Source organism: Quercus robur, chromosome 2 (genome assembly GCF_932294415.1).
Source record: "Quercus robur chromosome 2, dhQueRobu3.1, whole genome shotgun sequence".
Classification (NCBI taxonomy): domain Eukaryota; kingdom Viridiplantae; phylum Streptophyta; class Magnoliopsida; order Fagales; family Fagaceae; genus Quercus; species Quercus robur.
The window spans coordinates 34794217-34809135 of NC_065535.1; the positions used below are offsets into that span (position 1 = coordinate 34794217).

Consider the following 14919-nt stretch of genomic DNA (forward strand, 5'->3'; position numbering starts at 1 on the left):
AGGAATTGACCTACAGAAAAGCAAGCTATCATCTGCAAAAAATAAGTGGGTTAGCTTTGGGCCTCGTTTGCACAAGGAAAAACCCTTAATATCCCCATTCCTCGCCGAGTGTTTTATGAGAGCATGAAGACCTTCCGTACATAAAAGGAAAAGGAAAGGAGATAGTGGGTCTCCTTGTCTAATTCCTCTCTTTGGATAGATCATCCCAGTTGGCTCACCATTCACCATGATAGAATACGACACAGATTTCACGCAACTCATCATGAGAGCTACCCATCTATCACAGAAACCCATTTTTTCCAAAAGCCTCTCCAGATACACCCATTCCACCCGATCATAGGCTTTACTCATGTCTAATTTGATAGCCATAAACCCATGCTTCCCTGAATTATGTTGCTTCATATGGTGAAGGGTCTCAAAAGCAACCATAATATTGTCTGAAATAAGTCTTTCCTTAGCAAAGGCAGATTGATGTTCAGTAATTAAGAGAGGTAAAAAATTTTTCAATCTATTTGCTAAGACCTTAGAATAAATCTTGTAGAGGACATTACAAAGACTAATGGGACGAAACTCAGACACGTGTTCAGGATTAGCAATTTTAGGAATGAGAGTAATGAGAGTATGGTTAATTGGTTCGGGTAGGGTACCTGAATTCAACCATGAGAGTATGGCTGAAATAACATCATGCTGCATCGTCGCCCAAAAATGTTGGTAAAACAACGGAGGCATACCATCCGGACCCGGAGCCTTTAGGGGAGCCATCTGATTCAAGGCTTCCTTGACTTCCAATTCTGTAAATTCCTTCATCAGTTCCGCATTCATCTCATTAGTCACCCTGCATGGGATTTTCTCTAGAGTTTCAGTTACAAGGATCGGATTGGAGGTGGAGAAAAGGTCTTTGTAGTAACTTTCCATCACATGCCCTATTTCCTCTTGGTCGGTCACCCAGGCTCCATTTCGATCTCTTATCCCTCTGATTAGATTCTTTCTAAATCTCTTTGTAGCCTTGCTGTGGAAAAAAGCTGTGTTGTTGTCCCCTTTGCTTAACCACAACACTCTTGATCTTTGACACCACATCCTTGATTCCCGATCTTGTAGAGAGTTAATCTCCTCTCTCAGACTTCTTACCCGAGTATTATTCCCACTCACCATAGCCTCATTCTCAGCCAATACAAGATGTTTCTTCTTAATCTCTAACTCCCTTCTCACGTGCCCAAAGTTGTGCTTATTCCACCATGTTAACTCTTGTTCACATTTAGCCACTTTTTTCAGAATGGCTATGCTTAGGTTCGGCTCCCTTGTATTACTCCAAACTTCCTTGACCGTTTCACCACAAGTTGGATCCGATAACCACATTTCTTCAAACCTAAAACATCTCTTCTTCCTAGGTTCAGGCAACCCTGACAAATTGATCAAAAGAGGAGAATGATCCGAAGACATACAGCTAAGATGGTGAATTCTCGTACCTGGGAATTTTTGGAACCAAGAATTTGTTGCCAAGCATCGATCCAATCTTATTCTTATAGAATGCCCATCAGCATAGTGTTTCGCCCATGTGAATTTAGGCCCCACATATCCCATATCCATAAATTGACATTCATCAATCACATCTCGGAACAATTGCATTTGATTGTGATCTCTAGAAATCCCACCCCATTTTTCCTCTTTACGAACAATTTCATTAAAATCTCCACCACAAATCCAAGGAATATTCATTCTAGAATTTAGGCTTCTCAATTTGCTCCATGCCTCACTCCTCCTATGGGTTTCGGGCTCGCCATAAAATCCGGTAAATCGCCAAGCATTTGCAGTGTTCCCATCAATGACCGTGTCAATAAAATACCTGTGAGAATCTATCACATCAACATTAATCGAATTTTTCCAAAACAAAACTAAACCACCGCCTCTATTTTGCCTTGGAACCACCAATTTCTGATCAAAATTAATCTTACTCAAAGTACGATCTAGCCTTGCTTCATCTGCCCATGTTTCGGCTATAAACACGACAGAGGGATCTTTTGCCTGTATCAAATTGACAAGCTCATTCTCTGTACGTGGGTTCCCAAGCCCACGACAGTTCCATAATAACAGACTCATTGCTTCTGGCAGGGAATTCAAGGCATTCTTGATTATTACCCATGATTAAGTTTAGATTTTTCATCATCGATAAGTATATGTATGGCTCCTTTGGAAGAGTGGGCATGGCAATTTATGGTACAAGAACAATTACTTAATGCCCTTGATGAGAGATTGAGGGCTAGAGGTGGGTTTGATGAGGAGGAAGTGGAGAAGGTGCTTCGCTTGGGCTTGTTGTGTTCCTATCCTGACCCAAGTGCAAGGCCAAGTATGAGACAAGTAGTGAAAGTATTGGAGGGGAAGATTGAGTTGGATGAGTCAGAAAGTGAGGACAGGGATATATATTTGCTCCAAAAAATGAAATCGAGGGATATGTGGTTTGAATTTCAACAAAATTATGGCTCTTCATTACACCCAACATTTGAAGATATTCTTAATTATTACCTATGATTAAGTTTAGATTTTTCAACATTTGAAGATTTTTCATCATCGATAATTAAGTATAGTATTTGCTATTGTAAATAATTATAAGTAAATATATTTAGTTTGTTGGTTTAATGTGGTATTGTATTTGCTATTGAAAAATATAAATTGTGGTTCATTACAGGTGTTATAAAATATGTATTGTAGGTACATTTCAAGTGCTATAAAACTTTTTTTTTTCTTTTTTTAAAAATGCATTATTGCAACGTTTTGAAAAGCACTACAATAGGGTCTTTTTAATTATATTCATTGAAGACCTATACCAGCGCTTTTGAGAACGTTGGAATAGGTACAACCTATGCTAGTGCTTTCAAAAGCACTGGTATAGGTCTTTAAAATTATATTCATTTAACACCTATACCAGCGCTTTTGAAAGCACTGGCATAAGCAGTACCTATTTCAGCGCTGGTATAAGCCTTGAATGAATATAATTTAAAAGGCCTATACCAGCGCTTTCAAAAGCACTGGTATAGAGATTGCCCTTTCCTAGTGCTTTTGAAAGATTACTTTTTTGCCCTAACAATAACAACCAGTAACAAATTGCCACTTAAGATTTATTGTAAAAATATTGTATACCTATCATTTCTCTTTCATTACATATAGGATTGTAAATAGTAATGAAGATAGAATTTTAATCCATCTTTGAATTATAAGAGAAGAGGAGTTATTGATGTTTTGTTAAAAGTGTTTTCTAAAAGTTATATATCAATCTTTCAATTTTTTTTTCTTTTTTAAGGAATGATATCTCATTAAAAGTTAAATTATATATTCTATTCAACATTTTAACTAGTTCATTTTTATTTTAGGAATAATAAAAAGCTATCCCTTTAAACTTGAAGGACTAAAAAAAAAAAAAATCAGCCATGGAAATTTTTGCTACTCTCTGTTGAAGAAAAACATCTCTTTCTCATTCGGTGGCGTTTGAAGATGATGGTACAAATTGCGGAGTGTACCCACGTTCACATTCAGCCTCGTCTCTCTCCCACCCCATCACCCATTTCACTCTCTTTCTCATGTAGGACTCCGAAATTCGAAACAAAAACGAACAAAACATGGAAAACACAAGCAGTGAAGCTTGGTGCTGTCACTGCTTCTGCTTCCATTTCTGGTTCTGGGTCTTTGAATTCAACAGCTTGTGAGCAATTGGTGCCAGAAAACGACGCAAAGAAGAAAAGGGTGTTTTTCTTGGATGTTAATCCTCTTTGTTATGTGGGAAGCACGCCCAGTTTACGTTCTTTCGGTCACTGGGTCTCTCTTTTCTTCTCTCAAGTCAGCCATAGCGATCCTGTCATTGCTGTAAGCTCTCTCTGTGTCTCTTACTTTCTTTTGGTTTAATATGTCTTCATGGTGAATTGCATAATATGGTACATAGACCAAAAGCAAAGTCTTTATTTGCTAGTCAAACACTATTTCCTTGCTCAGTTCTTAGGAGTCTAACTATCATAATTCAACTGCATCCCATGACCCATTTTGCAAAACCTTAGTCCCTTTTGTTTCTAAAGTGAAAAAGCCATGAAATATGATGTAGAGTAAGAACTAAGAACAATAGACTCCACACAAACAAGGTATTTTCTAGAATGCAGTGTTGGGTACAAACGAAAGAAAATAATGATTTAGAGGCACGAATGAAACCGCTATGTTTATGACAACATTTGTCCCCACACAAAAAGTTTTCTAAAGGATTACTAGCAACTTGCAAGTTTGTCTCTAGATACAACTAAGCCAGAATTCTTTAAGTAGCAATCTTGGAGAATTGTGTGAATTTCTCTAATTGTGTAAAATTTGTAAAAGACTGAATATGAAAGCTATATTTATAGACAATGAAGAATGGCATTGAAAAGTTACCTTTGGAAGTCACTTTGGTTTGTACAAGCTCAAAAATTTGTGCCATGACCTGTTAATAGTCGTTAGAGGCAAAATGTCTCATTTCCTCTTTTTTTACTGTAAAATCTGGGCATTTTGTAACTTTCTTGCCCGAGCAAGATTGACTTATCTATATGATCTCACTCAAGCTGATGTCAGGCGAGTATTGACCGAGCATCCGTCTGACCTTGCTCATACTTGTTCATCCTCATTTATACTCCGCTTGTCCTCAAGTGGACTTCGCCAATTGCCAATATAGCCTTCCTGTTTGCTGGTTGAAGGATTGTGTTTGCTATTTGATGCACTCTGTTTGTCAATCACACTGTTGCTTGCATTGTGGCCACGCTCGAGCTAGCCACTAAACTTTTGTTTTAATCTTCATTTTTTTTTTTCATTATTTTACTTCCCAAGTAAGATTACTCACACATATTACAACCTACAGTTGTATATAATATCACCTTATCGGGATGAGATTATTAGTTCCCATTGCCAAGTGTATAAAACTCTTCTGTTTTCTGTTGATTAGTCAGTTGCCTGGCTTACATGGAGTCAAATATGTAAGCATGTTTCTAGAGTTCTCATTCATCTGCTCTCTGTTATAGTTATAGGGATGCTGCTGAATTGTCAGTGTAAAGTTTATTTTATTTTTCCCTTGTAGGGCATGCCTGTTGGTTGTACTTGTATCCTTGATTAGGTGTGTTGGTAAAGAAGTCTATATCCTGCTTACTGGCTCAAAACTGTTACATGAGATAATTGTTGAGTTCAATTTTTCAAGTTTGAATTTTCCTCTTTTGAAGGTTTTTGATTTTCTCAGTTAATTTAAAGTTAGGATAGTTTGACTGCAACAAGAAATTATGGTGTAGCATAATGGCTCTTTTTAGAAATGGTGATAGATTTTCTGATCCAAAAAGACAAAAAAAGAAAAGAAAAGAAAGAATGGTAATTGATTTGAATCTATAATTACTAAAATATCGTTTTGCAGGTTCTTGATGGGGAGGGTGGTAGTGAGCATCGCCGACAGTTATTACCTTCATATAAAGCACACAGGATGAAATTTTTAAGACAATTACCAGCTTCACAAAGATTTTCAAGGGGTCATGTTGGAAAGTCGCATGGAGTCATCATGGATGTTTTTAGAAAATGCAATGTGCCAGTAAGATTATGACTATGATCTTTTCATGCTTTCTATATTTTATGAATATGCTTGATAGTAATTCTTATACAATGCAATTCTTTAGGAGTACTTTCTTTACATACCTTGTGTACACGGGGTTCCTCCTCTTCATCAATAATAATTTTTACTTTTTTACAAAGAAGTCTTAAGATTTTAATGAATCTAAAGCAGCTTGTATTGTAAGAAGTGTTCATCAATTGTGTTATACTTTAATAACTTCCAATGAGCTTTAGCTCAATGGAACCTCCTCCCCTTGTAAGAGTAAGGCAGAGGGTGAGGCCATGGGTTCAACACCTGCTGGGTGTGTGTATAACTTACTAATAAAAAGAAAAAGCATTATGCTTCAATAACTTCTCAAACAATGTGCTTGTAAAGGATTTTTAGTTAATGACGATGGTGGTCAATGTGATCTGTTTGTATTGTAGGGAGACTGCACATTTTCTGTGGCTAAATAAGCTCTTCTCATATTATGGTTGTCTTATAATAGTCAATCAATTGGACATAACAGTCCAGAAGCACTTGAATATCCTCTTTTTATCATTGAAAATATATTTCTAGAAAAAAAAGACTTGGATAAGATTTTTTTTTTTTTTTTTTTTTTTTTTTTTTTTTTTTTTTTTGTATATATGCTGTAGTACAACATTTTCATTATTGAGGGCATATTCGCACAGGTCATAAAACTTGAGGGCTATGAAGCAGATGATGTTGTAGCTACACTTGCAGGACAAGTTCTACAACAAGGCTATCGGGTGGTAATTGCCTCTCCTGATAAAGATTTTAAGCAATTGATTTCAGAAGATGTCCAAATTGTTATGCCTTTAGCAGAGTTAGACCGATGGTCCTTTTACACCCTAAAGCACTACATAGCTCAATATGATTGCAATCCGTGCTGTGATTTGAGCCTTAGTAAGTATGAGATGTAATTTGGTATTTGTCAATTTTCATATTCTAATTATTAATCTTCTACAACTGCTGGATACAATTTACATTCTACAAATACCCATGTGCTCATTTTTTCTCCTTTTGAATTTAGAAGATAGATAATCTTACCCAGAGAGCAAAATAAGGGGCCAAAAGACCACCCCCCATCTCTCCCACACCCCCCCCCCCCCCCCCCCCCCCCAATACACACTTCCCACCAAAGAAAAACTCAATTAATTCCTACAGTTGACATTTAACCATATTTATTTTTGTTTGCATTCCTTTGGTTGTACCCTTGTTGAAGGGATAATGGCTAATACTACTTTCCCTGATTTAAGTGCTCACTCCACATCAACAATTTTACTTTGTAAAGGATACCATCTCTAACACAAATTTCCTGAAGGGGATACTGAAAGTTGAAGTGCTCTGTTTGGGCAGTTGAGCAGAGTGCTTTTTCCACACCAAGTGCAACTTTTCATTAATGCGTATGTCGTCTTAAATTTTTTATATCAGATTAGATAACTTTTTTGTAAACAATATTGTACATTGGATCATTGCAATTTTTGAATATATTGATGTATCTCATCCTTGAAGGTATTTTTTGCTTATAGTTTCTCATGTAGTGTTCCCCTCTTTTGGAAGATCTTATTTTGCTTATGATGTTCTCTGGTTTGGTTTAGAAATTTGTAATTTTGGTTTGCAAAGAATTATCTAGGGAGAGCTATGGAACTGGCAGAGGGTAGTGAGAACATGATAATAGTTTGGACAATAATTCTGCAGTAATGTATCATAGAGCATTTCATTTTTGTCTCAATGATGTGGTTGCTGGTTAAGAAAAGAGTAACTTATGAGTAGATCTACAGTTTTGTTGTTAAAGAATAAGTTGGGAGTTCTCCTTTGGACAGTTCTTTACAGCTTTCATGAGTTTCATCTCTGTGGCTTCATCTGCAGCTTAGATGGTGAAACCTGAGAGCTGAACCAAACGACCTCCTTTTCTGTTAATCTAGATCATTATTAAGGCGTTATCAAAAAAAAAAAAAAAGATCATTATTAAGACAACTCAAACTGGACCAGGGAACTGGCCACAATAAATATGTGTATAACTATATAAAAATTTATACTTACTTTCATATGCCGTTCCAGATCATGACACACAAGATGAACTGTTTTTGTTTATATCTGAAGAATTTGGAGTGGGGAAAAGCTCTCATGGCAGTTAATGTTGAATGCCTGGTACAAGCGATCTGGTATTAAATTAATTATTTCCTGTGCTACACACACCCAAACTCAAGATAGCTTGTGTACTGTGTCGAGGAGCAAGTGAAGGAGTGAGGAGTGATGTTCACCAATTCTTTCTTTTAAAACCATTTCAATGGGCCTACTCACCCTTTTAGCTTAATTTGTTTATTTGGTCTTAATATGATGGCACAACCATTGCTTGACAAGAGAAGAGGTATTCCCTTTGGAAGCCTAAGACTAAGGCAAAGCCAAGCAAGGAGCTTTTTTGGTTTAGGAATAAGTGTCCATTAGTTAATTAGGTCATTAATATTTTATTTGTTTTTTCATTGGAGTCAAGGGTATTTGGGTAATTAGGGGTAATTGTTGGTTGTGGATTTTGATTCATGTACAGGCTTTGGTCCATGGTTCAATTCAATTAGAAGTGTGTTTACTAGTCAAAGTAGGAATTCTAGTCCTATTAGGAAAAGTTTAGATCTGGTGCCTATATGTGCCATTGTACTCAAATTAAAAGAGTTGATTAATAGAATTTGAGCGTTTGGAGTGTTGAACTTCTTTATGTATACTATTCACATAATCACAAGTATTATTTATGTGCACTGACACTATTTATATTTATCATTTAGACTAGTGTTCATGGTACTGTTCACAACCTGTGAACAAGTTCAGTTTCAGTTTCTTCTCACCTCTTTTGCAACTATAAATCAAACCTTTTCCTTCCCTACTAAAACCCCTGGCATTCTTTGAACCTTGACCATTCTTTCTAAAGTTCTAAACCTTTTTTTTTTTTTTTTTTTTTTTTTTTTTTTTTTGATAACATAGGAGAACTTCACTCAGATTAGTTGCACGTCGCAGAGCATACTGTACAACAATCCTCATTGTTAATCAAACTCCTACGGGCAACTGACCCCACCCGCCAGAACCAGTTACCGGGTAATTCAGGGGCTTTTCACCCCTGATGGGCTAAACCTTAGATACTCAAACCTCCTAACCCTAAGCCCATACATAGACTGATTTTTCCAATCTGTCTTACATCAGGATGGTATTTTTTGTTTATTGGTTTCTAATATGTTTCTTGTGTAATTATGTGTGCTTTGAAAAATGTAAACCTTTGTAAGAGCTGAATCAAAGTAAAATATTCATCCTGGCTTGGTTTGTTCCATGATAATGTATTCTTTTGTTTTTCAAATTGTTTCTGGGTTTCATTTTTTATTCAGTGATGGAAAACCAACCCAACCTGAATGAGCTCTGCACCTATAGTTGCAATTGTTTTACAAGTTAATAGATCAGTAGAATTATATCTCATGTTGGTGTTAAGTTATCATTAGTGATTGAAAATTCTGTTTTGACCCCTATGTAACTAAACAACAGCAATTCTAGAAGTTTGTTGTGGATTTTAGCACAAGCAAATGTATCAATCACAGATACCAAATCAGAATCAAACACAGTAATATCAAAGCAATAAAATCAAGAACACAAAGATTTGGTAACAAAGTTGAAAACCAATGAAGAACTTCTTCAATGGAAAAACCACTCAGAGATAATCTACCCCACAAGGAAATCCACTGTAAAAAGAGTTACAGACTAACTTACAAAACCTTTGTAGCTAACTCTATTTTACCCATTATACAACTTGTTTACTTCACTGAGCAACTCCAAATTGTCCTTCACTAATGACGTGTCTGCTTCAAGATGGAACTACGAGATCTAAGCGCATGCACTGATACAAGGCAAGGATCTTTGTGGTTTCAACAGAGATATAGGTTTTTGAAGTTCTTGATTAAGGGTCCTACATAGACACAAGGGAAGGCTTTCAAGGTTCTCAATGATATGGCGGCCTTCTTAGCATGAAAATTTGTGCATTAAATAGTATTTATAGGTAGTTTAAAAAGCCAGCACAAAAAGTTTTACAAATAGAATTAGAAGTACGATACATGTGAGGCGAATGTTCAGGTTGCTCTAATGTTTCGCTTGAGTGAAATTCTTCATCCTACAATTCTTCAAACAGCTCCCAAAACTTATTTCACCTACAATTCTTCAAACAGAAATTGCCAATGCTAAATCTTAACAGTGATATATGCAGGTTGTGTCAGTTTTTATAGCAACAAAATGATAGTTTCATATATTTCTTTTCTGCACTACTTTTGTCTTGTCCTGTATTAAAGTGAAATCCAGAGATTGAATCATGACATTGAATTTTTATGGGGTAAGGTCCAAATGAGAGAGTTGTTCTAATTGATACTAAGGCTTAGGATTCTCTATGGTTGTATTGAGAAAAAGTATAATAGTAACAAGGACAAACAAGAAGGCGATTAGATTTGTACATTCTTTCTCTTTCCAAACTGTCTTCACTATTTAAATACTACCACCATGTGATCAAAGAACAAATATACCACTTGCGCCATCTAAATAAGACTTATTCCTCCTGTGAAAACCACTGGCTATAATGTGTTTTATTTTCTCTTCATTATCTAACCACTGCTGTTTTTGTGTAGGATGCATTGTGGGTGATGATGTTGATGGTGTTCCTGGGATCCAACATGTGGCCCCTGGATTTGGTCGAAAGACTGCCCTAAAGCTTTTAAAAAAGCATGGTTCATTGGAAAATTTACTAAATGCTGCTGCAGTGAGAACTGTTGGACGACAGTATGCTCAAGATGCCCTTACAAAGCACGCTGATTACCTGCGGAGGAATTACAAGGTTCTTGCCTTGAGGAGGTAAAGCATTTCCTTTTTTATTTTACTTTTCCCTTTTCTTTTGCTTAGTGAGGGACTTTTCCTGGGGAAGGTTTTGCCGTAGAAAATTCTTCAATCAGAGTTCCCTTCCTTTTTTCTTTCCTTTGATCAATTCTGAGTTTTTTCAATCATCCCTAGTTCTTCATTCCTGAAATCACTGTCATGCAGGGATGTTGATGTTCAACTTAAAGAGGAATGGTTGGTTAAGAGAGAAACACACAATGATTCAACTGCTCTTTATAATTTCTTCAAATTGTTGGAAGGAACTAAGAAGCTCACACATCAATCTCATGGATCTTATTTTTCAAATGGCTAAGACCCAACAGGTGATTTCTCTCATCTTTTTAAAGAATGAGTTAAGACTAGACTTCTTTTGGGGATTGAAATGAATACTCTTGGGAGTATTTTAAGTGCCCGTATGATATGGCTTATTTTCTGCTTTTTGAAAATGCAGTTGTTTGATAAAGCTGTACCTAGAAAAAATGAAGTTTAAAAAGTTAATACTTTGAAAAAGTGCAGTTTAAAACTGCATTACCAAACGAGCACTCAGTCTACCGGGGCTGGAATTTTTACACGAAGTTTTTGCATTAAAGAATCAAAACAGCAGTGAAAGTAATTGTTTGAGGCTCTAACACTATAAATCCCAATGGTAGCAACCCTCTTGGATTGAACTCTAAATGGCTTTTGTGCAAAGTATTTATGGGGTTGAATAGGAACCTATAAAAGGCTAATCTGCTCAAATCAAATCCCTACACTATGATTTTTACCATAACATTTGGTTGAAATTCATGCATAACTCATGCATAAAAATGGCAAGTTAATATAGTGACACAGCTTTCACATCTCATTCTTATGTTCTACATTTCTGTCTAACGAGATGTTTAAAATTTGAGGCATAACTTATCCAAAAAAATAAAACTTGAAATTTTAGAAAAAAATCACAAGAAATTTCATATTAGGTGCCTATTCTGTTTTTGGAGTAGAAATTGGGAGATTATCAAATGTTTACTTCAACTTTCTCAGATGTTAGCACTCACAAAAAGAGAAAAGTTCTAGAAGTGCAACAAATAATTTTATTATATACTTTTAATGAGACAAGTGTCTGATTTAACTCAGACAATTGTAGGATGCAAAACTTTTTGTCACGAGTGTTCAAAATACCTACATATTAAAGGTGAAGCCCAATGATTATGGCCATTATACATCATCTGACATCAAGACACCCCCACCAGTCTCAAATATTTAAAAAAATAGAAAAAAAAAATTATGAACAAACTGTGCAACCATAATTTTGTCAAATGGAGGATGGGGATGGATGATTAACCATAATGACTTTACTTTCAAAATAAAATTATTCAACTTTATTTTCCTCAGAAAAATTCACTTTAAAATGCACAAATATTGAATTTAGATGGCAATGAAATTAGTTAAAATGTTCCTTTAGTATGGAGCTAAGTTGAACTAATAGATCCTTAGTTTCTGCTAAAATAATTAAATCTTTGCTGAAAAGACTTTATATATATATATATATATATATATTCATATAGGGGTCCTAGTTTAGCACAGATATCTTCAAAGAAATATCTGGAGAGTGAACTTATGTAATTTAGGGGTGGCAATTCGTGTTCGCATATCGGGTTCGTGTCATGTCGACTCATGAGTATTCAACTATATGGGTCAACCCTATCCCAACATGTTTATTAAACGAGTTAGGATTCCTCAACCCTAACACAATCTATTTATTAAACAGGTTAGTCATATAGACCTATTTATCAAATTTTATCAAAACGAAGAAAAAAAAACTAATTTTGGTATTAACCAAATTGATATGAATTATGAAAAACCAAACAAATAAATATTTTTAATATAAAATTCAAAATTAACGAGTAACTATATTACAAATAATCATTCAAAACTAAATCATATTACAATATCACAAATAGTCAATCATAATATGTCAAAGAAAATAAATCACAACAACTAATAAATTTATATACTTAGGGTTTGAAAGGTATATTGGTAAAATGTCATTAATTAAACGGGTCAGACAGTTCAAACGGGTTTCATATGATGGACACTAATCCAACCTGTTTATTAAACGAGTTAGTCGTGTCAACCTGAATATGACATGAACCCATTAAGCCTCAACCCATAACCTACTAATTTTGTGTCGTGTTGTGTCGGGTTCGCGGGTCGTGTCCGATTTTGCCACCCCTAATGTAATTGCCTTTCTTGAAAATTCATTATTTCTCTCATTCATGTTAATTGACATCTGGCCTTAGTTTAGAAGATACCTAGCATAAAGCATATTTAGAATCTTACTATAATTTGATATGATGTTCATGGTTTTTATTCATAGAAAAATAATTTCTCCATTCTTTGATGGCTATTATTAAGATATATCTGCAATTTGAAAGCAAATTTGCAACTTTTATTTGATCAATCTGGCTAAAATAGTCACATTGCCTTACATATGTTCTCTTCAACAAGCAAGTCATGGTCTGTTACTTTGTTATGTTATGGAATAATTTTATTCAGAAATGGAGGGATAAAGATATCAGAAGAGGCCGAGGGAATAAACCCTTGACAGGGTTTATTTGATTAGCACTATAAATTGCTCTAGTACACTAACGTCATTGTCGATTTTGTAGGATATCTCCAGATGAAGAATTAGTATGCTTGATAACCAAGAGCATTAGAGACATTAAACTGACAATTCAAGTGAACTGCCATATTCTAGCAGAGAGCTGTAGTAGCTCAAAAATGAAGGGGCTAAACAGGTTATTAAAATTTGATGTTCTATTTACAGATTTTACTGTAGGTATGGCTACGCTTTTTTAGTAATGCTTTCGCTCTATTTTTTTCTCCCCAGTGGCAACCATTTGGTTTTTTTATTTTAATTATTTACTTCTTTGCTGGTTCATAGGGTTCTTTATGCAGTGGGGATAAGAGAAACTTCACAGGGCATGGTGGCTTGCAATGCGGTCAGGCACCATTCTTATTTCTGAGAGACTACAACAATGTTGGATTGGCTAGAACGGGCTCCAATTTCCGAATGCAGGCTGTTGGAAATTAGGAACTTTAAATTTGATCAATATGTCTATGCGGCGATCCCTGCAAATGCAATTTTCGATGCTTATCTGTTTATCATTTTTCCTCCCCTGAACTATATATCTGAGTGGACTACAGATTTATATATTGCTTTCTCTTGGTTAGAATGTTTCTTACATGACAAGATGTCAATAGCTTCACCTTGGACCAAGTTTTCCTCGTTCTCTTCACCCCTTGCCCTTTGGCATAATGCTAAAGATATAATTTTCTCTTTTCTTTCTGGGACATTTTGGTTCATGGTGTAAACTTCTTACGCGGATCATCTTCCCTGTTCAAACTCCATCATCGTTATTGTTATCTTAATTGAAACACATCCCATTTGGTACATTCTTTATTTCGTTCAAGTGGTATATGCAAATTCGCTTAAAACATTTCTGGCAACTAAAGAAAATTGTCTTAGCTTATGCATTCTAATTAAGGTATTGAAGAAATTAAAACTTAGAATGCCACTTTAGTGGGATCTTATTATTATTAAAGGCCTCACAGCTTAGTGGTATTTTTCTCTTCTTTCAAAGAGAAACTTTAGGATTCCACTTATAGTGAGTCTTGATTTTATTTTTTATTGACCCTTCCAATTACTAATGAAGTACAGTAAATCGTGACTTTCACTTACAATTTAATTCTTTACATTATTTTGGGTCTTTTCTTTTGATCCTTTTAGTGCTGGATCTGGACTCATACATAACCCTATATACATTTGACTCGTGGTACATAAATTGGGCGGAGGAAAGGTAGGGGTGGGCAGTTTCTATCATTAAATGTTTATAGGGTTATGGTTATGTATGACTATGAGTACAGGAAAAACTTGCTACACGTTATATGCACGGCCACCAAAACTCAACATCACATTTAACTATCACATTTAATACCTTATGGATAGGGATAATCAAGTAGCTTGCCACACATACAAAATACAACGTATATGCACAACCACACAAAATGTTTAGCAATATCCAAATAAGCCTAATTCAAGACAATCTTGCAAATATGAGAAACTGTGGATGTATGCCTTGCTAAAAAGGGTTCAGGAAGGCTATAACAAGTTAACAACAATCAAAGTATCCATTTTTAAGACGAGAGATTGATTTATTAGGGAATGCAATGTTAGGCCCATAACTTGGAGTTAAGAGTGCCACATTTCTTATGTAAGAGGCAAAACAAGTATTCTCGTTACACTTAATACCATCTCCACAAATAGATAAAGAAGTCATGATTATATTTTTATAATAATATAGATATATTATAAAATTGTAAAATTTGGAAGAAAAAAAAAATTCTTGTCTCCTTCCAAAATTTAAAAGTTAGCTCAAAAAATTCAA

General features: G+C 35.2%; 1 protein-coding gene across 3 annotated transcripts; it reads left to right on the forward strand.

Moving 5' to 3' along the window:
• The first annotated feature begins 3375 nt into the window (after positions 1–3375).
• LOC126713474 (uncharacterized) lies at positions 3376–13927 on the forward strand. Of its 3 annotated transcripts, none has more exons than XR_007651351.1 (7): positions 3377–3855; positions 5405–5575; positions 6268–6502; positions 10249–10471; positions 10658–10815; positions 13141–13310; positions 13416–13927. XR_007651351.1 is itself a non-coding variant. In XM_050413226.1 (6 exons), the coding sequence occupies exons 1-5, from the start codon at positions 3487–3489 to the stop codon at positions 10803–10805; spliced, it is 1146 nt and encodes a 381-aa protein (XP_050269183.1). In that variant the 5' UTR covers positions 3376–3486; the 3' UTR covers positions 10806–10815; positions 13416–13927. The 3 variants fall into 3 exon arrangements, 1 of the variants encoding a protein (XP_050269183.1); XR_007651352.1 differs by having other exon boundaries at positions 13141–13269; XM_050413226.1 differs by lacking the exon at positions 13141–13310 and having other exon boundaries at positions 3376–3855.
• The last annotated feature ends 992 nt before the right edge of the window (positions 13928–14919 follow it).